At 30.5% G+C, this 25,443-nt stretch overlaps 3 protein-coding genes and 1 pseudogene across 6 annotated transcripts in view; 3 read left to right on the top strand and 1 right to left on the bottom strand.

The window, feature by feature from the left end:
• Positions 1-25,443, top strand: part of LOC111288387 (scarecrow-like transcription factor PAT1 pseudogene) — a 61,350-nt pseudogene that overhangs the window by 23,820 nt on the left and 12,087 nt on the right. The gene's annotated exons all lie outside the window — the stretch shown is intronic.
• On the top strand, positions 4,238-5,584 carry LOC111288820 (heavy metal-associated isoprenylated plant protein 47-like). The gene is made up of 3 exons (XM_089760326.1): positions 4,238-4,458; positions 4,918-4,996; positions 5,085-5,584. The coding sequence occupies exons 1-3, from the start codon at positions 4,453-4,455 to the stop codon at positions 5,375-5,377; spliced, it is 378 nt and encodes a 125-aa protein (XP_089616452.1). The 5' UTR covers positions 4,238-4,452; the 3' UTR covers positions 5,378-5,584.
• On the bottom strand, positions 7,441-14,353 carry LOC111287485 (protein transport protein SEC24 A-like). Of its 3 annotated transcripts, XM_089759448.1 has the most exons (13): positions 14,174-14,353; positions 12,275-13,363; positions 12,026-12,164; positions 11,324-11,514; positions 10,600-10,707; positions 10,292-10,495; positions 9,944-10,175; positions 9,690-9,839; positions 9,366-9,522; positions 9,104-9,231; positions 8,680-9,002; positions 8,406-8,594; positions 7,441-7,955 (listed from the first exon to the last, which is right to left on the bottom strand). In XM_089759448.1, the coding sequence occupies exons 2-13, from the start codon at positions 12,680-12,682 to the stop codon at positions 7,722-7,724; spliced, it is 2,463 nt and encodes an 820-aa protein (XP_089615574.1). In that variant the 5' UTR covers positions 12,683-13,363; positions 14,174-14,353; the 3' UTR covers positions 7,441-7,721. The 3 variants fall into 3 exon arrangements, with proteins under 3 accessions (XP_089615574.1, XP_089615575.1, XP_089615576.1); XM_089759449.1 differs by having other exon boundaries at positions 11,324-11,554; positions 12,026-12,073; positions 12,275-14,353; XM_089759450.1 differs by having other exon boundaries at positions 11,324-11,554; positions 12,275-14,353.
• LOC111287883 (zinc finger CCCH domain-containing protein 18-like) lies at positions 21,425-25,186 on the top strand. Its single transcript, XM_089760327.1, has 7 exons — positions 21,425-22,488; positions 22,564-22,731; positions 22,826-23,005; positions 23,630-23,706; positions 24,102-24,272; positions 24,362-24,476; positions 24,688-25,186. Exons 1-7 carry the CDS (start codon positions 21,581-21,583, stop codon positions 24,755-24,757), a joined length of 1,689 nt encoding a protein of 562 aa, XP_089616453.1. The 5' UTR covers positions 21,425-21,580; the 3' UTR covers positions 24,758-25,186.

Genomic DNA, 25,443 nt, shown 5'->3' on the forward strand with positions numbered 1-25,443 from the left:
ATTACGTGTGTAGAAGGATTAGCATCCCACAACATCCGCTTAAAACATCACCAATTAATTATATGTTATCATTTAATTATGACTAAAATGGTCTTAGTTTTAGTATTTAAAATTTAATTTTCCTAATTTTCATTATTATAGATGCTTGAAAAATAAATAAAAACTTAGCAAATTGAAGAATCTCTAAAAATATTTCAATACTTTAACAATATTAAAAAGAATAATCTCACCTAACAAATCTTTAAAAATCGCTATTAAAAATTCTTAAAAATCTTATTCTTTACTGTTCATATTTATTTTTAATATTTATATTTTAAAAAATATAAAGTATAATATCTATAATTTAAAATCAAATAATATTTTCTAAGAAAATAATTTCTATGTCATTTATAAACAAACGAGAAATTTTTATTGATAATTAATCTAAATGCTTCAATATATTAGTAGCATTTTAAGTAAATTTTCTTATTTAGAGATTTTAAAAAAATCACTATTTGAATTTCTTTTGAATCTTATCCTAAAAAATGTTTCATTTGCTTTAATATTTAAAAATCATATAATAATATTATTATCCATAAATAAATATATTTTTAAAAAATGCATATTTTTATATAAAAAATTACTCAAATTAAAAAAAAAAAAACAATGATAAAATAAAAATGTTTTGTATTAAAAAAAATGATATTCCTCGAACTTTTTACAGCTTACTTTCTTCCTTAAGAAATCTTAAAGACATTTGATTAATTTGAATTTCAGAGCACGTCCAAAAAAACAAATTCCAACGCTCATTGATTGTGCTTTTTGCTATAGGTCTGAAACAGTTACATCTCAACCTCCGTATCATCATCTAGCTCATCCTCACCAAAATATAATCAACAAAATCAATGTTGTCAACTTGTGAATTTTGAATATTGGAGGAAGGCATGTGATCAAATAAACGAACAGACAAGGCTTTTCGTCTTGGGATTTCATTTGAATAAATCTGTTTCCATAAAGAAGTGGTTGGATGTGAACTAGCCCTCAAAAAAAAAAAAAAAAAAAGAATTTTAGAAGAGAGAGAGAGGGAATGGGTTTCTGCCTTGTTTAGGCACACAAATAACAAAAAATCATGGCAGGTGGATGGAATTTTTTAAAATTTTTATTAATATTATAAATAATTTTAAATTATAATAAAATATTTGATGTGATATTAAATTTTAAAAAATTTTAATATAATATATAAATTATAAATTTATAAATTAATGTAATATTTAAATCAAATAAAGGAAAACTGAAGCCTCGATCCTGAACCCATCAAATTCTGAAAATGTACTGATCAAGTTGCGCTCATATCAAGAGTGTCCAACAAGGCTCCTCACTCCTATAGTAACTGGCAGATGATGATTTTCTGTTAGGTTCAAACATGTGATTGTAGAAAATCCTAACTGCTCCTTACTTTACTTCCATTCTTATCAGTTGACTTTTTTTTTTTTTTGTTATAGTTGACTTAACTACTAATCTTTAATATTTTGAATCAAAGAACAGTTATTGAAAAGTAAAAGGAAAGTACATGCCTTGCTCTTAGGTCTTGACAAAGTTACAATGAATTTATATGGTGAAGTAGATCACCAACTGGAGTTGTACTCTGACCCTTTAATTTCTAATAGCTATACAATAGAAGGCCAAGATTTTAATGATGTTTTTTAGATGAAATTTAGGATTTTTTTTATTAAAATCATTAATAAAAATTTAAGTAGATAGATTGATAGAGTTTAATAGAAAGATAAATAATATGTAAAAAAATTATTTAAAATATCATTTATAATTTAAATTTAATTAATATTTTTTCAATGATAAAAACTTTATTAAAATTTTTAGTCTAAATACATATCTAAAAAATATGTAAAAAACTTCTAATAGTTTTTTGAATTTTGTACATTTAATTTATATAACAAGAATTTTCAATTTATCAATTTAAATTTCTGAGTTTACTTTTTATTAATCATTTTTAATAAAAAAATTTTACATATTGCATCTAAAAAACTTCATTTATGTGTTTCACACAATAGTAATAGCAAAGTCAAATCCTTTTAAGTCTCTAAGGCGTAAAACGCGCATAGATTAATATTGGACTTAATTATTGATTAAATAAGAATTAATTTCTATTCTAATGTAATAGTTGACTCAAATCTTTGAAGAAATAACATAATAGAGTTTGACAAATACAAAAGTAAATTTAAATTAGTTAAAAGCTTTGAGAACTTTGATCTTTAATATGTACCTTCCACAATGAATCTGGTTAAAGTGTTAAATTTAATTAATATTAATATATTCGTTTATATATTTATAAATTAAACTATTAAAAATTGATATTAAAATATAGTTAGTGCCCATCTTTCTTCTTCTTTTCATACTAAATCTGTTCACTCCATGTAATAAATTTTCATTAAGACTTGTTAGTTAGATCATAAGTTACTATGTTTGGATTGAGGGGAAGGGAAGGAGAGGAAAAAAATATAAAGGAATGCAATAGAAACAAAAAAATCTTTCTTTTGTTTAAATAAATTTTTAATTTAACGTTATATTTGGATAAATATTAATAAAAGAAATAAAATTAAATTAAATGAAAGAAAAAAAAGTTTTTTAAAGAAAAAGAAATGATACATGTACCCTTATTTGAATAATTAAAATTAATAAAAGAAAGAAAAAAAATTTTAACAACTATTATTTGGATAAATAGTAAAAAGGAAAGGAAATAATTTATTATAATATTTTGTTCAATTATAATCTTTTTTTAATAAATTAGCATATAATATACAAATATATCTTTATACACCTAACTTGTATAAACAAATATTTATGAACAAAATTGAGCATATTTAATAGATAAGATGTATTAATTAATTATTGGTTTACTCTTAATTTTGTGTTTAATTCAATCTTTTAATTTATTTTGATAATAATTTGACTTGTTTTGTTGTTAAGACTTGAAAAATTATAAAATATTTATAAATTGTAATGTTATATAAAATACTCATAAGTTATCTTTGTAGAATGTGTAAGTTATATAATCAAATCTAATATCATCATAAAAATATGGATATAATAGTTTTTTTCATAAAAATAAAATTTTTTTCAACTTTCCATTTCATGGCTTTTCCTCTAAATTAAAGTATTAAAAAAATTACAAGAAAAATTAAAAAGTTATTGGGTTTTAACTTCTTTTTTTATTATTATTAATATTTATTCAAATATAGCGATAATGAAAGAAAATGTACGTAATTAATTCTATCAATTTGAGACATTGTGTCATTTTGAGAATAAAACACTTTTGCAAATATATATTAATTTTTAAATAAATCTATTCATGGGTAGAACAGATTGAATTAACTTCGGTTTAATTTTGAAATTTTATGTCTGAAATTTATTTTGATTCAACAAACCCAAATAAACCTGATTATTATTAAAAATATTTTAAATATTAAAAATTTATTTTTATATTAATATTTTATATGTTTAGAATTAAATTTAAATAAAAATAATTTTTTTAATTATTAAATAGAGATTTTGATCGAATTAGACCACAAATCAAAAGAGTAGTTCAATCCATGAACACTATTAAAGACTATACACCGACTTAGAAGAAAAATGAAAGGCATTAGTTATGAAGAACTTGAAACTTTTTTTTTGTCTTTGGTTTGCCTTGATTGAGCTAAATAGTGTTTGCTATAAATGAAATTGAACATGTGCAGTTAATTTTATGAAAGTGACATTGCACAGACAAGAAAAGTTTGATCTTTGATGAGGTTAGCCTTCACTTATGGTCCTTTACGTCAAAGCCAACCATGCAAATTAATTGATCTATGATTAAATGAAACTAAAAACAAAAAGTTAGATCTTCAACAGGAACTCCATTTCCAACATGTGCATTTAAGATTTTCTTACTCATTTCACCTGTAAACTTCGGAATTTTCAATTCCATTGTTACCAAGCAATCATTACAATAACAATTTGACTTTTGCACCGACAATGAAAATGAATATTAAGTAAAAGTGTAAATAAGAGCGAAAACGAATAAATATGAATAAATTTTTATTATATTTATAATTTATTTATTTAATTAACGGATCATAAAATAGTATTCATAATCGTTAATTAAGCTTAATAAATAAACAAAAATCGGATTATTCGTTCAACGTTTTATTCATTTATACTCTTCACTGCAAAGGGTTTTCTTGGCTTTGCCTGACAGGGAAGCTCTTCCCGTTAGACCCAGAAAATGTGGATCATCGATAACTTCACCCTTAAACTTCCATTAAAATATATGTACTTATTGACATTAATTGCTGAGTTGGAGCCTTGGATCTGATGACATTATATAAAGAGCTAGCCTTGGCTGCCGCTGCTATTCTGCTGTAAGCTATTGAAAAGCCTAATTGTCTAAAGCAACATTCTCTTTGGTGCTAGAGAAATATGAAGGTAAGCTGCATTATAGCAATTTATTTTTTGGTACACTTGTTTCATTGAAAATTACAATCTTTGAACATTTTTGGGTAGAAAAAACAAAAGAAATTTCTTCATATGCTAATGCATGCATTTATGATCTTTTTATCATCTCCAACGTTCTACTTTTGATCTCTGTCTGAAGAACAAATTCTTCTGAATCAATTTATAAAGCGAGTAATTCATGTATTTATATTTATTATTTTTTATTTAAAACGTGTAAAATACAAAAATTATCGTATTATAATTCGTGTTAACATGTCAAACACAAAATTTATTTTTTCATATTTGTCAAACCCATAATTTTTACTAAAATTTTAAACCGTATTGTTTTATATTTTTTTTTTTGTCGTATTATCATATCATATTTTAAATTGACAGATTTACAATTTAATTTATATGCTAAAAGATGATGTCTTGCTTTAATTGGTACAGCAAAAGATAGTTATCAAGGCGTCAATGCATTGCAGCAAATGCAGAACAAAGGCATTGCAGATAGCTGCTGCTGCAGATGGTATGTTTGATATTGATCTTCCAAAATCTAGTTGATCAAATTGTTCTAGTTTATCATTGATGTTTGAAGTTTTTTTGTAATGGAACAGGTGTGACATCAGTGGCATTACATGGCTCAGAAAAGAATCAACTGATGATAATTGGAGATGGGGTAGATGCAGCAGGCTTGACAGACTCGTTGAGAAAGAAGCTTTGTCATGCAAGCTTAGAAATGATAGAAGAAGTGAAACCACCCAAACCAGAACCACCCAAACCACAAAATCCGAATCCAAATCCAATTGTATGCCATTGTCCAATTGTATGCCATTGTCAGCAACAACCCCAGGTTGAATATTATAGAGTAGTTTGTGAGCCCTATCCACCCCCTTGTACTATTATGTGAAACAAAAAGACTTTAATGGCATATCATCACCATTAATGAAGTCATGTTAGCTGTTGTAACTCCAATAATTAACCCATTTTCCCCAACTTCTTGTTCTTTCCTCATTTGTAGTTCTCCAGCTCCATAGATTAAGACTTGACAATTCATATATATTGTGTTCATATCATGTCAAATTCGTTTATCGTATTGGATTTGTGTTAATACGTTAAATATAAAATACATACAAAATTCATTTATAATTATTTATTAAAATTTTGAATCATATCATTTTTATATATTTTTTTGTTTAGTTATTTTATCGTGTCATCACATGAAAATTAAAATTACTGGAGGCATCAATTTTTTCAGATGAAGATATTACTTCATTACAGTAACGGATTAAAAATCACAACTTTTAAATACATTCTAAAGCCAAATGCATTGGGTATTTGCTGTTCTTTAAGACTTTTGCAAGATTTTTCTTCATCTCCTGCATCAAGAAAAAAAATTTTGGAGTGTTCAACTTGCTCTAATAATGCAAGCACTATGCACTCCATGGCCCTTTTTAGAGAGAGATTTTGAAAACTAAAAAAAAAATGCAAAATCAAGTCAGCACAGCACATGGATATTGGAGAGTGGGAGGGGACAACTATTAGATTTTGAAAACTAAAAAAAAAAATGCAAAAGTATATATTTTGCATATATTAATAGATTTCAGGAATTTATTGGAAAACTATATACATAGTTAATGAAGTCAAATTATAAAATATTACTTAGGAAGGATAAGACAGATGCACACTCCAGCTCAATTCTAAATGTCCAGTTGTTTTTAAGATTCCTCTCCAAACTATAGAAAAGCATGAAGACAAAGAATTTACGAAGTATGGACATGTCTGTATTTCTTAGATACTTTGTGTGTCGACTTCATGTCTGATAATTTTAATATGTCGAAATACGTATCAAATTGATAATGAAGAAGAACCATCAATTTTTCTTTCTAACAGTAATTTTTTTCAAAAATAATCTAATATCTATCATATATTTTTAACTAATGATTATATAATATATAATAAATATTTTTTATTGTCATATTCTTCCATATTTATGCCCTATTATTTAAAAATTATTGTATTATTATGTTAATATCATGTCGTACCAACGTTACGTATTCGTGTTTGTGCTTAAAGTAATCTAATATCCATACGAAAAAAAAATCTTAGGCTAATAAGTATACAATTTTAAAAGAGTGAAGATTGAAAGAATCTTAATCTAATTATCAGTGCCATATCAACTGAGAGATCTGCTAGGATTTGTTTCATGATTAAGCATCCTAAAAGTCAACTAGCTAGGGATTAAGACAAGGAATTTCTAGCATATAGAGATCATTAAGTCTCCAACTGTTCAAATTATTTAAATCTATGTTTTTTTTTTTTTTTTTGGCTTGGGAAAAAAAATAGAATTTAACTGCATTTTTGGTCACCAACAACGGAAAATAATTATCCATTTTTTGAAATTTTTGCTAATGCTGCAATATAGAAATATAAAATGTGGAATATGAACAGAAAAAAGACTTTAGGCAAGTTAGAATTAATAAAACATAAATGCAAGTTTAAAAAAAAATTTCAGTAATTCACTATACTTATGAAGATATGCATAAAAAATTGCATGCAGTGATTCTGAAAAAAATGCAAAACAAAATCAAATGCAACTTATTTAAAATGAAAAGATAACCCAAGACACAATTAAATTGATTCAATTAAATTGATTCATGTAATCGACAATCAACAAAATTTAAATTTCGATATTTGTAATTCTTTTATCTATTTCCAAACTGTTATATTTGTTAAAAAAAAATTTTGAAAGGTAGAACCAAAATTACAGAAAGATACATTGTATTATTTATTTTTTATAAGATATTGTTGGTTGTTCCTCCAAGATAAATCATAATAATAAAAGCATTTTTGCTTAAACTATTGGAGAGATGAGAATTTTTTTTTTTTTAATCTCCTAATCTACACCCTCCTATTCTTTATACTTGACTGAAAAAAATTTATGCACATAAATTTTTTCAAACTCACAACATCTAATTTAATCCAAACATAATTGGCTTAATATGAGAGACTTGAATACAGAATTGCAGAGAAATTAGAAAATAAAACACAGAATTTAAAAATTCCAAAGCATATTAGAGATGGACCAATATCCAGCAAATTCTTTGGCAATTGATCACACCTCTTTCTAAACAAAAACCCTAAGGTTTAAAAAAGAAAAGTTATAACAAAAATTGCTGTAATAGTTGTACTTAAGCTTAGGAGTCAGGACGATATGATGAAATTTAGCAAACTCTCAAACAATTACCTGTCTATCATGCATTTTGCTGTATTTGCCGGTGTATTTGCATTATCCAATCAGCATAACCACTGGTACCACCCATTTGGTCCTCGAGAAGATTTAAGAGAAGCAGCAAACCATTCGTCGGTTGCTCACCTTGTCTTATAAGATAAGAAAGTTGATAATAGGAAGGGTCACTCTCTCTTAGTTTCTTCAATATCCTCATCAACCTTCTCGACACTTCATTATCGTGTTCGCCAAGGGTAACCTGATTTTCAAAGAGAAAACATAAGGAGAATCAGGGTAAGGCAGGGTGAGGAAGGGTCAAATGAACAGATCAACTTCCAATAGGATTATCATGGAGAAAAAAGTGCACATGCATATAAGGTTCCGAAATAGGGCAAAAAAACCATAAAAAACAAGAAAAACATACTCTGCAGCAAGATTAGATTGCCAATCATAGGTTGCAGTTTGACATTAATTTATAGATATTTAGAAATCAGATAATAAGACCGCTCCAAATTTTCTTGTTAGTCATATCAGACACATTCTATTCAAGGCAGAGTTAATATAATAACAAAGGCAGCATTTGAGGCAGATCTTATATATGCTTAATACCAACAAAAATATCAGTATCCTCTATACATAAAATGGTGAATCATATAATACTCAACAATGTTGTCACAATAAGAATAGCTTCATCAACATGAGATCATACCTTTGATAATTCTGCTGCAAAGTCTGCCCCAAGTAAATTCCTAGCTATATCAGGTGAAAGCATTCTACCAAACCATATAACAAAGCGGAAGCCATCATCATATATATAAAGGCCTCTTGAATCTAGGCTTTCTGCAACCAAAGGCAATCTCTTCATAATGTTTTTGAAATCATCAGCTTGAGCAGATGGCTGCAACAATTGAGACAGAAGTGAAGTTCAGTTTGCAAAATCTACATCTTTATTGAAATATACTCGAAGGGTCAAAATCATTCACCTTCAAAAGATACTCATCAATTCGTATCAAGCTAGGATATAAAAGCTTCAACAATTTTTTAACAGGTAATGCCATCATGGTGAAACCTGCCGCGCAGCGTTCATCAAGCTGAGCATCAGCATATCCTCCTTTTAGAGGCACTGATTTAGCCAGTGCTAATCCATACAAAGACAAGAACTTTAGAGACTCTGGATAAATCATCCTAGCTCCTAAGCGATGCTGCACAGCATAGAGATTGCGGTATTCTCTGAGTGCTTTTACAATCCTTAGTTGCAAAGAATGTCTAGCATCTTCAAGTTTATTGGTCAAAGTTTTCTCGATTGCTGCAAAATATCAATTGATTAGAAAATATAAGGATCCTCTGAAACTAAGATCCAATGAAACAAATAGCACCCCTTGTAAAGGGGCTTTTGTTCAACTTTACCTAATCTACAAAACAAAGAAACAATGGCACCAGTGTCAGCCTGGCAGTACATCTCCCCCAGATCAGTAACAACAGGGGCAGCTGCAGTATGTACTCTGATGCGCCTCTCTCCACAGGATGCAGTGTATCTTTAAATTGTTAAAGAAAAATCACCAACCCAAAAACTTTTCCACTTCTAAAAGTAACCCAGCTAGCTTCAGAAACAAGGAAATAACCCAATATATTAAAATTGATACAGTAAAGCAATGCCCTTAAAGGATACAGTAATGCGACTTGGAAATATACTGTTTGAGTTGTCAGCAGTGTCTCCTCAAGAGATAACTGCATTGCGTATGCCTTATCACAATCTACAGCAGGAAGTGCTAATAAATCTGTCGACCTCAGCATAAAGTTCCCATGATAAGATGTAAACCGAATCCCTGGTGCAAGTATTGAATGACATGAATCAACTACTTTGTTATCATAAAATCATGGGGAAAAAGGTAAAAATAAATAAATAAATAGCATTTTCCATGAGCAATGGGATTATGGCTTAATAGCATTGAGTTACAAATGAATTCAACAATAAATAATAGAATCACCAGACCTTTTCCACAACTTATGCACATAACTGCTTCCAAGGCTGTTTCCCTAGTGAGATCTCTGGCTAATTCATGCCTCAACTTCTCTCCATGAATACCTGATTGGAAGCTCGGATAATAATATACTTGACCTCCAGTATATTTTGCCAGAGTTCCTACATTGAAATTCATAAAAGAGACAAGAAGTATAATTAAAAGCTCTTCTAAACTTCAATATCATTTTTAACCTGAAAGTCAAAAAGGACAGTGATTCTTGTACCTAAGGAAGCTATGTCAGTGTATTTGTCACTGAAAGCATAAACGTTAACCCCTATCTGGTACTTTGTAAGATCAGCAGCCATTTGCTTATAGAAGGGATCTTCTGGTAATCTCAATATATGTTCCTTATCAGTTCCATACACACGAAGATCATCTCCACTCAACTTCAAGCGCCCAATTCCGAGGGAAGGCAATGAGTTCTGGAAGATCAGCAACTTTCCTCCAAGTTGTCTCTTCAATAAATAGGTGGTCAAACAACCATTATACAATACAATCATCAACAAGAAACTAAAAGGCATTTCATAATTGGTAAAAGCTCACGGTAGCAATGGTAGAGAAAACAATACACCATAACCATGAATGTTGCCTTAAGTGCAGGACCAAAAGCAGATTCGACATTCACATTGTCCTGAAACATAGAGGGCAAGCTATCCAGGAATGTTTCAACCACATTTCTAGATTCAGACAAGTTGACAAGGAGGTCATCTGGCAATGGGACAAATATATCATCCAGATCTGAAACTACCATCATTTGAGGCTGCGTAAGAGATGACTGGAGAAAAAACTCAAAAGTTATTTTGGAAGTATTTCGGCTGAAACGGAGAAAATTTGAGGCATCTCAGAAAAACTTGTCCCCTGATTTGATAAGTCACTTGCCTTCATATTGTAAAAATGAATTGTGCTATCAAAAGTAATGAAACCAATCTGTGTTCTGGGGAAGCCAGGCAGCTCATCCAAACATGACCGTATAGTTCGAGCAACAACCTAACAGATATGTTATAAGTCAGCAGAAACCATTAACATGCATATACAATAAGGAGAAATAAAGAAAAGAGAGGGAAAAGCAGCATGGCCTATCAAGGCACATGTTATCACCAAAAGGACAGATCGGAAAGTATGCAAACATAAAATTACTTATGTAATCAATTGCAACCAGGCAAAGCTGACAACAACCTGGATAAACATTCACCCAAGCAAGATTTACAGTGTCAAACAAGTAGCAGCAAGGCTAACTAACTTATTTCTTTTCTCTCTACTGGTTCCGAAGCAAGGCAAAAGAATCTTGCAAGCCTTACTTTATAGATATGTTAGAGACCAAATTGTGGCAAAGCCAGCCCATCTACCACTTTCAAATAGTACAAATACAAAACATTAGATAACCCAAACCAGCATTTTATACAGAATATCTGAAGAGCTCCAATACTGAGCACTAATAGCTGAACAAACTAAGAGCAGCCTGCTCAAGTGTACTTCACATACTCTTCATTCACATGACTATTGGACAACTTTGCCATTATGATCCCAATTAGAATAACACAATACTTTATTACAACACACTATGAGAAGTTAAATAATCAACTGCTTTAAAAGAAGTGCTTACCTCCATCATACCACTTCTCACTGCAGATATTGAAACATCAATGAGAAAAAAATATAGTGGCAGCATTGGAGGCCGCACCATGTATTCAGCTGGTGCAACAAATTCCACACTGCCTTTTATAAGCTCAGGCCGCTGATCCAAATCAATTCTTCTGCCAGTGGCATCCAAGTGAGCAAAATACTCACTGGGAACTGAACATGGAAGTTGAATCAAATAGGCATATATGTCCAGCTATTAAAGAGATTAACCAGGGAAGGAATCATAGTCTGCCACACAAAACAACCAATTGGGTACAAATGAAAAATAAACAAAAATTACATTGCCAATAAAGAACATTTAGTTAACATGCTATGTGAAGCCCCATACCACACCCATCATCTCAATCGAAAAAATACATTTTGCATTTTGCATTTTGTAATAAATTGAGACAGTTAAAAGTAAATTTAAGGGAAGATGTCCTAACAAGCATGCTTGCTGAGAACTGATATATATGTTAATGCTTATAAGTGAGGGATGAGCTCATTGCCCTCCAATAATATTTGACATTCCAAAGACAAAAGATAATGCAGATAACAGATAAAAGAATGTACAGCATGGAAAAGGATTCCATACACATCAGTCACAACTAGTAACATTTAATGTGACTCAGTGCACTCTTAACCATTGAATTATATCTTTGCTCCGTAAGCTAGCTGAATTTACCATCATTTTGTAAAGAACAGATGCTGCAACGCCATTTTCTTCCAGCATCTGTAAATGTGACATAGGGATTCACGTAAGTGCGACATCTTCTACAACGAATAATACCAGTTGAAGCAAAATTAATTACTGGCACTTCCTCCTGAATAGGAAAAAACAGTAATTGACAGGGGGAAAAACATATGAGTCTTAAACAAAAAAAGTTATTGTAAACCAAAAAGTAAATTATTATTGATTCTTAAAGACACTTACTCCTTCAGGAGCCTCTGCAAGAGGGCAAACAACTGCTCCAAGAGGCAAATGCCACCTTGAAACTAAAGACTGGGAATTTGGTATAGCACTTGTAGTAAGCCGTAGATATCTAGGATCACAATTCATAGGATACATCTCAACGAAAGAACATGGTTCCACATCACCATCCAACGGCCTAGGAAGTGTTCTATAATCAAGTCCTGGCTCAATTGATCCAGGCATAGATGCAAGAGAGAGTGAACTAAAATCTTCTGTCAAGCTTTGAATGCCACCGATAGGAGGTGCAGCGCCTGGATGTTGCATTTGGTCCCTTGACTGGTAGCCCAAGGGAGCAGTGAGTGGTGGAGGAGGAACATAACTTCCTTGCTGACTAGAAAAGGGAGAAGATGATGCTGGTGGAGAAGCCATAAAACTTCCTTGCTGAACAGGAAAGGCGATGGTGCTTGTGGAACTGAAGGCTGCTTGCTTGGATATCCAGCAAAAGGTGGCTGAAGAGACTGAAAATTTGGTCTAGGCCCCGAAAATAATGAATCTGATGGAGGTTGTTGAGGACCATTCACACTGGATGGAGGAAAGTTTACAGTTTGTGGCGGAGATCCCATTGGCACTGGCGGTAGTTGTGACTGCGGCCGGAAAGAAACTGGTGGAGCTGATACTTGACTTGCAGGAGGTTGAAATGTTGGCAGCCCCACAGGTGGAGAATGAGTAGGGGGAGCTTGAACTGTTGAAGGAAATGGCTGTTGGAAATCGCTGGTAAGGTCCCCCAGCAGGTGGGACAGATGTTATGGGCGGAGGTGGAACCGATGGATCATTAAAACGAGCAGGCAGGCTAGGTGCAGCTGCTGGCCCAGCTGATGAGAAAGGCGTCATAGTTGGGGGAGCACCTGGCGGTGTAGGTCTAAAATTAGTGCCCTGTGATCCCACCATAGGACCAGATGATGAAAAGGGTGTAATAGTTGGAGGAGCAGAAGCAAAAGGGGTAGAAGAAGGTCTCATGGGAAAATTTGGACGACCAGGGTTTTCAGTCCTCATGTTTTTCAATAATATGACTCTGGCTACTACTTAATAGCCAATCTCTCACAACTAAACCTGCCAGGAGAAGTAATATCACAGTAATGAGCATTCATAAAGGAAACAAACCCCAGCAAATGCCCAAGAAACAGCTAATTAAATATTTCAGATTCACTATTTTCCAACATTATCATGCTCAATAAATCCATGCAGCCGATAAGTCAAAAGAAGGAAACGAAAACAATCTCCTCCCTGAATCTAGAGCAGAATGTTGATAAACAATATCATCTGTCACTGATTCAACTTCCACCCGCAATGATTAACTTCCATGCCACGCAGCGGTTAATTTTTTTTTTAATGCCAACGACATCCTTGAATCTAGGGGAAAAATGTTACCTAAAAGCATAATCTATGTGGATCAATTAACTTCAAAGTCGCGAACAGCTAAAGTATGATGACTTAAAGATCACATACAACATAATTAAACTTGAAAAAGCTTTGATTTCTTCGTTTTTATCAAATTGTATACAGTTTTAAGTATTTAATCTTCCCACCATAATTGTATTACACAGTTTAACAATCAAAAGAAGCTTCCAGAACACTCTAGAACAATCAAAATTCAATTCAATTCCAACTAATTTCCACAGAATTCAACTCTTTTAATTCAGTATCAATCTAAATTCCACTAGAACAGTTTCAGATTCAATTTTATAACCATTAAAAATGAATTTCAATCAACTAATCCAAAATTCAATTCCTTCACACTAGCTTGGCTTCAGTTTGACCAAAAACTATTCCTTTTTAAAACCCAAAGCCACCCGTCCCAAAACAAGCAAAAGCCACAGTGTCTCGCCGAAGGGAAGGCAGAAACAAAAAAGACTAACGGACGTCGTATTCAGCGGCGTAGAGCTTCAGTGACAGGCCATCGAAGATCTACCCGAGGATTTTGAAGAAACTACAGACCAAATAAAACGACGGCGTTGTAAAGGGAATTTATCGAAGTCGAGATCTAAAGGTAGACGAGGATTTGTAAAGAAATTAGAGATGGGAGAGAAAGAAGCTTAAAACAAAGAGGAAGTATTTCGTCGTTTTTTTCCTTTATTGCCTGTTTCAACGAAGTCGTTTTGGTAGCTCTAAGTAATATAAAAGACGACATAAATGTGACTCTGCACGAACAGCAATTAAAATTTTAATAATAATTATATATAAATTTTAAAATAATTATAAAAATATTTTTATTTTTTAATAAAAATTATAATATATAATTTTATCTTCCGGTTAAAACAACTTTAAAAAAGATATCAAAATTAAAAACTCCAATCTTCTCTTTTTTTCTTATCATAAGATTCTATCCCTTGAATAATTAAAAATATATATAATTTTTAAATAAAATATGATATAAATAAATAAATTTTAATATTTTATATTACATAAACACACACGTAAATTTTGAATTACATAAATTTTTTTATTGGTTTATTTTTTAATTAAATTTTATTTGGGTTTATTTAAAGGTTATTAGGCCCAAGTAGGAATAGTAAATTTGGATCAAATTGTTGCTTTACTAAGTCTAATTAGAATTTGATTAAAATATTTGTAGGCTCAAAAACTAGTGCATTTGGACCAACTATTTTTAGGCTCAACAAAAACAAATGAATTTGGGTTCAAATTGTCTTTGTCCCAATTAGAGATGTTTTGTTAAATCTGCTCTTGGCCCAAAGTTTAGGGATTAGATCCTTCCAAATCCTTTTAATAATCCAATTTAGTTATTCTTTTATCACATTTTAGAAAATGCCAAAACTATTAAAACTTAAGAAGTTAGATTTTAAATTTTAAAATTTTTAAGTTGGAACCTTAAAAAGAAAAAGGCAAAATTTTATGACTTTGGTTGTTTTAGTGGTAAATATTAAAAAATTACAAAATTTTATATTCAAATCTCATTATGTGGGTTTAATCTAATTTTATATTAGATTTGTTTAGTTATATGCTTGTTCATTAATTAATTTATTTGATTCAATTCGATTATTTCTTATACAACATAATATTTGATTATGATTATAATTATTTATATTTATAATTTTTTTAAAAATTTTCTTATTATCATTTTCCTTTTTATTTTACTCTCCATTAAATGAACAAATAAAAGAACTATATTTTCTTTGCTTAAAATCAAGCATTTGTGGGAAAAATAAGAATTTTATTTTTGAAATAGATACAAATTAAAAAACAAAAAAGAACTTAATTAAAATCATTTCATACAATCAAGTGATATCGAACAAGTTTAGGATTCAAATTTTATCATTTGTAACATCTTTCTTTATATTCAAATTATAACATTATTGCAAAAAAAAAACAAGAAATTATTTCAATATAGAGCATCCAAAGTTAGGGTGATGCTAACCATCAAAAGTCAAGAACTAAATATTGTCTTCATCAAATGAACAACTACACTTCACACTATATCAACATCAGACATACTCAATAGATCAGCCAACCATTTTCATAGGGCCCCAATAGTATCCAAAAAATAAGAATGGATCATTTGATATATGTCCAAGCCTTGATATTGACCACACATCCATATAAATCTATGTTTAATGTTGATAAGATGCAATATCATTGGCTATTTCGATGTGGCTAAGGGCCCATCCATTGGTTTTAAGATATTGTTCCCTCAATATATGAACATGTACTTGTTGGATCACATGAGTTCAAGGTTAAGACAATTTTTTATTGTATTTTTTGGATAAGTTTCATCAATAGTCCATCAATTTTGAGAATATTATCATTTCACTTTCAAAGTTAAGATTTATTAGAAATGGTAGGTACCAAGTTGAAGTTTCAAATTTTTTTCATGATTAAAATGATAATACCAGTAACGATGAGGGATGAATGGCATAATTTACCCTATTTTAGTATATGGTTATGTTAAGTGATTAAGATATTGATGTAACTCAATGATATGAACTTACTTGCAATCATAATTGCGATAACAAATTGGCACATGTGACATTAGGTTCTAAGTCACAACTAAAAATATCTTCTAACATAAAAATTATACATTTTAGTGTTTTTCCTCTTTTTTTTTTTTGCGCAAAAGAAATTATAGTTTGAGACAAAAGAAAAGTTACGGATGTTGATATTTGAATTCTCTAACTTATTATATATTACCTCTTATGAATGATTATATGAATCAATTAAATTCAACTTTCAATTTCCTTCATTTTAGTGTTTCAAGATAATGTTTGTTGGGGTTTTAGTCCAATTCCAATAAACAGTGATTAGCCAGAGATTGCCTTCTTTATTATCAATACAAGTTTTGATGAGACTACCTCAATCAGAAATTTTGTATTGTTCACTTAAAATTGTTTTGCTTTCTCTTGTTTATGCAAACCATTGTTGAGGAATTAATTATGATTTTAATATTTTGGACATACCCAAAAACATTGCCAAAGTCAATAGTTTTCCAACCATATAAGGTTAATCATTGAACCAAGTATGATGGACAGACACCAACAGTCATGATATAACTGACCATGAAACGGATTTCAAATTGTCTTAATATTTTCTTTGATTGGTCTCGATAATTGATTAGGTTAGGAATGGATGATAATAGTTAACCTTACGCAATGGTAAATCCAATATTTTTTTTGGATGTGTTCATATATATTATATATAAAAATTTATTGATAGATTTATCAATTTTATCGATAAATTTATTAATTTTGTGAACGAAAAAGATGTTCATAAAATTTTTTTGAGAATTTAGTGAAATTTCCTTTATATTTTTTATTGTTTAATATTTAGGATGTTCATAAACAAATTTTAAGAGTGTTCAGTGAAACCTTTTTTTCAAAGGTTTTTTTTTTTAATTATTAAAAATGTTCATAAACACCCTAATTTATAAAGTGAATCCACCTATCACCTTGCTTTCCACCCCATCCTTTTGTTCGAATTCAATTCGATATGTTTACCATAAATATATAGAAGAATATGACATATAAACTTCAATATTTGACTTTAAATATCTGCTATGATTTGTACCCAAAAAAATATGTAATTTCTTCATAATCTTGTAATTAACCACATACATTTGTTGCTAATTGAGATCACAAAAGGCATTTCCAACTACTAATTTTACTCTGTATATTTATATATTGATTGTTGATACAGATGGAAGATATTTTTAAACTTTGTTTAAACCAATATTCTTTTTAAGCAATCTTAAAGACGCATATTTTTTGTATCAATTTAATATATTTAAATTTTTACTTTCTAAATTTTTTTTTAAACTTTAATTGAAAAAAAAAAAAAAAGCTCTCTTTCTTCCTATTGAACTAACCCTTGTCAATGATTTTACTCATATATAATATATATAATAGGAATTTCATTAAATCCTATGAAATATATCTTTTCATCATAATTTGAGGTAGATCCAAGAGAGAGTTAATTAAACCAGGTGATTTATATATTCGTATTATGTAAAATATCAAATTTTATGTATTTGTATTATATTTTACACAAAAATTAAGTATTAAAATTCATATCAATATGAAAATATAAAATACATTTTATAAATTTTATTAAACATATAATTATTATTAAAATTTTAAATCGTGTCACTTTCATATTTTATTTTCGTATTATATTTATATCGTAACACTATATCATATCTAAAATCAATCCGTTGATTGTATAAGCTTTTGCAATTGAAGCCAAACCACCCAAGTTGAATTAAAAGGCAATGCTTGTATTAATTGTGACTACCCCTGTCTGCCCTAGTATGGGATAGTAATCAACTAACATTTTTAAAGCCTAACATGGTAATGGTTCACTTTCTCTTCAGGTCAACTACCCTTTTAGCAATGATTTTGGGGCATCAAATTGCTCAAAATTAAGCAACACACACATAGACACAAAAGAGAGAGAGAGAGAGAGAGAGATTTGATGCTTTTGGAGGAAACAATGGGTAGCTTTTCATATCCTTTTTGGCCTTGTTTTTCAAACATGAACCATATGTGTTGTTTGGAAAGCTTGCAATGATTAGGTGAAATCATGTGAAGCAACTAAGCAAAAGAAAAAGGGAACCTTAGCATGAAAAAAGAGCTCTTAACCATGTTAAAATTTGACTAGCTAGAAATGGACGTATTGGTTGGTTTTAAATGATTTTCTTTTATTTTTTTTATTTAGAGATAAGAGATTTTTTATTTTTTATTGATTCAAACATATTTGTCTACGCAAAGCCTAACGAATATATGAAAAATTATCTTCTTATAATATTCCAACGGATTTAAATCCAAGTAATAAAGAAAGGAACATACTCTATTTACCAATTGAGTTAATAATCTATTAGTGTTTTAAATGATTTTCCACTTTGAGATATCTTATAGTTTTATTCTTGATCTCTATGTAGATAGCATGTATTTTTCAAACTTTATAGACTATCTTTATAATTTTTTTTAATAAGACTATTTTTATACTTAAATATTTCATTTAGCAATAATAGCCTAAATTGCATCTAACTATAAAAATGTTGTAGTATCATGGAAGATCATTTCTTTTCTTTTTGGTTGGGCAGTAAGGGTTTTTAAGTTTCATTCAATACATTTTTTTTCATCGATTTAAATAAATTTATTAATGTCAAATTTAGTAAATTCTTGAAAAATTACTTTTTCATAACTTTGTCAAAGAACTTAAAACTCAAACAACTAAAAGAAAAGCAAATTGCTCTCTAGTTGCTTGAGCTAACATTCCTTAGTTATCATAAAAGATCATTTCAATCCTTATAGAATATCATAGCTTGAGCTAACTTATAGTATATCATATATGAAAAAATTTTATTATTTCCCTTAGTTATCATGAAAGATCATTTTAATCTCTTAGTTACAATAATCTAATCGTTCTAATGATTTAATATCACTGTCATGCAAAATTCCTAAATTCATTTCAAATAAGGTAATGCCATATTGGTTTTCAATCATATCAAATAGTTTTCTAAGAATAAGTGTATAAATCAATTGAATTAAATTTTAAATTCGATAATATTTTATAATTTTGACTAATATATATTTAATTAAAAATTATTGCATGCATTGCCAATTGATTTTTTAGATTATACAAGTGAATAAAGAATGTGACACATATCTTGTAAGATATATTTAAAAAAATAAAAAAATAAAAAAATAAAACAAAATATATTTTTATTTTTTAATCTTGTTTGTAACATTTAAATTTTACATTAATAATATATCAAATAATAACTCTTATTTAATTTAAAAAAGAGCTAAACGATGATAAAGTCAAAAGATATAAGCTAATAGATCCGAAGAATTATGATAATTATAACAGAAAAGCCCACTTCTCTCTTATCATATCTTAATTTCTTATTTAATTAATTATTAATTATTTACAAAAAAATAAAACAAAATCTCTCTTCAAATATATATATATATATCCACGTCACCATTTTCTTCAATTACCAATCTATCCTCACTGTTAATAATTTTCTCTCTTTTCTTCTTCTTTTCCTACATTTTTTTTTAAAAAAAGAAAATTAAATAAACAACAAGGAAAAAACTAATAAATTATTATTATTATTATTATTATTAGAAAAAAAAACAGCTTTCAAATTTATAAAAGGGAAATGTTTGGATATTATTTTTTTTATGTAAAATTAACGCATATATATTAAATGTATTAGAACTAGAAATTGAATATGCATGGCTATTTTTCGGTGATTTTATTCGTTTTCTTAAATTGCATGTTATACACTAAAGTGCATGTCTTCTACATGGTCCTCAACACTCTGGATCGTTGATCTATTTAATTATTGATGATCCAACGGTTCTTATTTAAGGAGGATTATCACCTTAAAAGACAAAACAAAACCCACGTCTGTGCCACTCAAGAGATTAATTTTGCCGACATGTGTTGTGGGAAATCTAAATTTAGCACATTGGAATTTCCAAAAAAATATATTTTAATTACCCATTTTTTATCAAATAAATAAATAATTTTCATGTGGTTTTGGCTTTTTGTTCTTGTAAACAAACGTGAATTATGTAATTTACATAGTCTAAATTGTTAGAATCAAAATCAAAATTCAAGGAAATTACATTGCCTTAATTCTCTGTAGCTCATTTATAAAATCTAGCTGTAAAGATTTAACATCCTTTTTAATTCCTAAAAATTATAAATAAATTCATAGTTAAAGTGAATTATTCTTTATATAAAGTCATGGAGTGGCTGTGGTACTTGAAATGAAGTTCAACAGTTCTGTCAGGTTTTTGTGTATAGAAAAACCTGTATGGTTGAAGAAAATGTATAGAAAAACATGAAACTGAGACATAAAGAGAATTCATATGTTGTTCTTATGACTCTACTTTCTGCTACCAGTGACCAGCTTTGCAACTTCAAATTCAGATACTTTGGTTGGTAAGTTTAATGAATCTTCGGCTGTGTTTTTCTATGGAGTAGTTATCTTTATCATGTGTTTTTTAAAGGGTTACTTTTTTTAGGAGAGATTATCTTAAATGTGTTGTGTTTTTTTAATTTTGAATTCTGAAAATTTTGGACTCTTAATTATTTTTTTTTTTTTTTATGCTTGGAACTACGTTCAAGTTCTCTGGATTTCTCAATATTTCAGGTTGGTTTATATTTCTGTTTTCTCTGCTTGTATTAAATAATATATTCTCTCTATGGAAAAAAATATTTTGTGATTATGATTTTATTTGTTTACCTTGTTTGGTTTCTTTGGAATGTAAAAAATACTTCTATTTTAAATTGTGATTTCTTTCATTCTTTTCTTGTTCCCAGATTTAGAAAAAAAAAATCCATTTCTGGTTCTGATAATGTTCTAGGCTTCTACCATTCCTACTTCCTATCAACCCTTTTATGGGTAGTACTCAGATTTGGTTTCTTTAAACATGTTTAAGTTTTTTTTTTTTTTTTTTATATTTGAGGTTATCAAGATTTGAACACTAATACGCGAAAAGGAAAAGCAAAAAACCTAAATTTTTTTGGTTAGTTTGGTTTATTTTTAGAGTATGTTTATGTGTTTTTCCTGCTAGTTTACTGGATCCGAAATTTTACTTTTCCTGACATTGATTCTGTGCTTTTGACCTACTAGAGTATTGTTCTATAATTCTTTACAGGTAAGCATTCTTTTGGTCCTTTACTTTTATCAGTAGGTTTGATACCATAGCTTAGATTTGACAATTCACGCGTCTGTTATGATAATATGTTTTTGCATTTTTATCTGCAGTGATTAAACAGATACACTACAATACATGCAAGATGGAATTTTCTGACTATACACAAATTTTGTTGAATAGAATCAAGAAAATTGAACCTGAAAATGTCTCAAAGATTATAGGGTATCTGCTTTTGCAAGTCCATGGTGACCAGGAGATTGTTCAGCTGGCTATGTGTCCTGATTCTGTTATCCAGGAAGTAATTTATAAAGTCAAGGTTGAACTGCAATGGCTGGTTGTTAAATCAGGATCACCACCTATATCCCCGGACTCGGCCCCTGGTTCAGAATTCCCCTCACTGTTCTCTCCTTTTTCACCGCCTGTCTCCTCCAGGCCTTTTTTGTCTCCCAGAATCACATCTCCCTACTGGGAGCAACAACTAGCTGCCAAGCATAACTCGGATTTTATGCCTTACTTGGATTCTGTATCTGATCTGCAGACTCAAACTCAGTTCTTGAGCTTGGAGGATCGAATGGAGTCTGTGAACTTGGGAAATGGTGGATTTTCAAATGATTATTGTTACTCAGATGCTGCATTGGGTAATCTTGGTGTCAGGACAGGACGTCGACATCAAAACCTGCCTGAATTTCCAGTTAAGACTTGTCATTATTTCAACAAAGGGTACTGTAAGCAAGGAAGCAATTGCAAGTACTTCCATGGCCATGTCTCGGATAACTTCCCTCAAATGTTTGACCATAATTCAGTGGATGCTGTTAATGAAGATCCTGCTATGTCACGTGAGAAGTTAGAGCTGGAATTAGTAGAGCTCCTGAAAACAAATAGAGGGGATCCTGTTCCAATTGCGTCTCTCCCATTGTTATATTATGAGAAAAATGGCAAAGTTCTGCAGGCAGATGGTTATCTCACTGACAGCCAGAGACATGGCAAAGCAGGCTACAGTTTGACAAAGCCTCTCGCTAGATTGAAAGACACTTTTCGAGTAATAGACAGGTATGATTTATGAATTATGATAAAAGATGAACCCTGAGGATTCAACTGATGGACTCTTCTGTGATTAAGTCACAGACCTCATGGACAACATTCTGTCGTTTTGGCTGAACAAGCACCCAATTATATCGACAATCGAAATGATAGAAATGATCCTGGTCCGGTTATCAGTGGATCGCGTCAGATATATCTTACATTCCCAGCTGAGAGCACCTTTAGTGAAGATGATGTATCCAACTATTTCAGGTATAACATGATCTTGAAGCCTTTTTGCGGGCTTATTTGCAGTTATATTATTCAGTGTCCAAAGGTTTCTTATTTTTCTTGTTGTTAATTGCAGCAATTATGGACAAGTTGGAGGTGTAAGGATTCCCTGCCAACAGAAACGGATGTTTGGGTTTGTAACATTTGTCACTGCAGATACCGTGAAGATGATTTTGGCTAAAGGAAATCCACATTATGTCTGCGGGGCTCGTGTTCTTGTGAAACCTTACAGGGAAAAATCAAAGCTGGTTGACAGGTAAATACAATTGCTCCTCTTTTCCATTTCTAGTGATTTCTGTACCAAATCCACTCCATGAATTGAATGAAGAATATGATAACCAATGTTCTTTTCTTAAAATATTGTGGTTTCCTAATCATGCTGCAGCTCCGTCTTACTATAGCGTTGGACTCCTGTATTTGATAGCACTTGTTTCGGAAGCTGGACTCAGTTGGCGGATTCAGGATTTTTTTTGAGGTGTCCACTTATAATATACATAAAACACTACCGACTGATTTACCAATTTTGTCGATCTAAAGAGTGTCCATGGAAAAAATTTAGGGGTGTCCAGGAAAAAATTTTCTAATATTTCGAGATGTCCTCTACTGGATCTGCCACTAACTGGACTTCTTTTTTTTGCTTTCTTAAATATTTTTTATACACGGTTGTTGGTGCTGGATTGATTGCAAACCACTCACTGTAATTCTCAGTGTAAAATCAGCAAATTCTATAGACTTTTCTTGCTCGTTTGCTTCATTTCTGACAGTTTTAGAGAAGTTTAATGAAAACAATTCATGTTTTTCATGTTGCATTGCATCATAAAATAGCAAAATCTTTCAGCAAGCAAGTGATCATCATTTATAATGTTTGATTTTCTTGCAGGAAGTCCCAGGACAGAATTGAGTCTCCAATGTATTATTCTTCACCCCATATAGATATGGAACCTGACCTTCACTCAAGTAAGTAGCTTCATTTTTTAACTTCTTTTATTGGAATTAAGGTCCATAGCTACTTAACACATGCCAGCTTGGGGCCATCATTCTGGTCTGGCAAAAGCCATCAAGGTTTCTTTAATGGAAACTTAAGGGGGATACTACTTCAAATCGTTTTGTGTGTTGAATATGATGATTCATACTGATTTTTTGTACAAAGGTGGCTGCAGCCTGGGATAGGGGGGATGTGTTTCAAGTGCTGGAATTTAAACCTCAGACCTACTGGATATCACCTCTTAATTGAGCTAAACCCCGGTTTTTTATACTGAATAATTTTAGAACAGGCATATCAATGCCCTTTTTATATTTCAGTAACAATTTAATTTCATTGCTCTTACTAATCTGATGTATGATTTTCTTAGTTCCAAGAGGATATGCAACTTCAAAGTTGTTCAGGAAGCAGTTTATAGAAGATCCAGATCAAAATTTTCAACTAGAGCGGAGGCGCCCTTCGGAGATGCATTTGACACAGAAGCCTCTAGTCCATCAGTCCTTCTTTGGCTACTCCATGGATGGTTTGAAGGTCTCAGAAGGTCTAGAACCTTTTTGTTTTATGTACATTCTTTAACCTGGGCTCCTCTTTCATTCTTTCCCTTACAATGCTTTCTTTTCCACCATGCAGATCAACTCAATTTCCCCTCAACAGAATTCAATTATCTGTTGGAAGCTCTCAAAACCAACACTGCATCTGATGAAAAAATCAAGCATGTAGAGACCAACAAAAATGACCAGGAGAGGTATAAAATTACTTTTATCTTAAAAGTTTCCCTTTCCACTACCTTTAATTCTTCAAAGTAGGCTTCCAGGTTTTGCATCAACAATTTAAAATACAACATGGTGACACAAAACAAATTGCCAGATCTATTCATGGCTCATATTTTAGAACCTGAAAGGCTGAAACTACACAATCTTTTTTATCTTATCCATCATATGTTCATGTATCTGCAGTGAAGGACTTACTCTGCCAGATAGCCCCTTTGCTTCTGCTACAGCTACCGGCACTTCTGCAGTCATTTAGGCCCTGCAACACACAGAATAGAGTTAGTTACAGTACCAGTTCAATGGTGACATCTCCAAATTTATACATAAACAGGCCCGTTTTCCTTTTCCCTTTGTTATTTTCAAGACTCCTGCAAGTACTTACTATCCAAAGAAATTCGGATGGATTGATCTCCGGTCTGTTACTTGATTTGTGGTGGCAAAACAAGAAGATATTATACCTAAAAGTATATAAATATAACGAGGTTCTACACTTTTTTAATGTTAATCATAGGAAGAAGGCTATGGATGTTTAGAAGAGGATGTAATATAGGTCTTTTTAGGTGAACAGGAAATAGAACAGCGTGCAAAGAATTTCAACTATGTTTAGAATCTCTGTAACACTGAGCAATAGATTGAAATAACTTTAACCAAATGTAGAAACATGTAAGCAATTTATACTGCATTTGTCTCTGGTTTCATCTACTTTCATCTTATAGATACATCATTTTCATTGATCATTCTCTTATTTTCATCCTTTACCTGATTTGTCTGGTATTTATTATAAGGCCTGCTAGTATCAATTGTCAACTGTTACCGGCTTTACCTTAGTTTTATTATAGGCATGAGCAATCGGTCAGTTCAATTTTGAAAAATCAAAAAGCGATTTAATCTACCACTCTTAAAAAACAATCGAACCAATCAATATACTTTTAATACTTGAAA

The sequence above is a fragment of the Durio zibethinus genome, chromosome 4, assembly GCF_047325235.1.
Source record: "Durio zibethinus cultivar Kanyao isolate XHJ-2024 chromosome 4, ASM4732523v1, whole genome shotgun sequence".
NCBI lineage: Eukaryota > Viridiplantae > Streptophyta > Magnoliopsida > Malvales > Malvaceae > Durio > Durio zibethinus.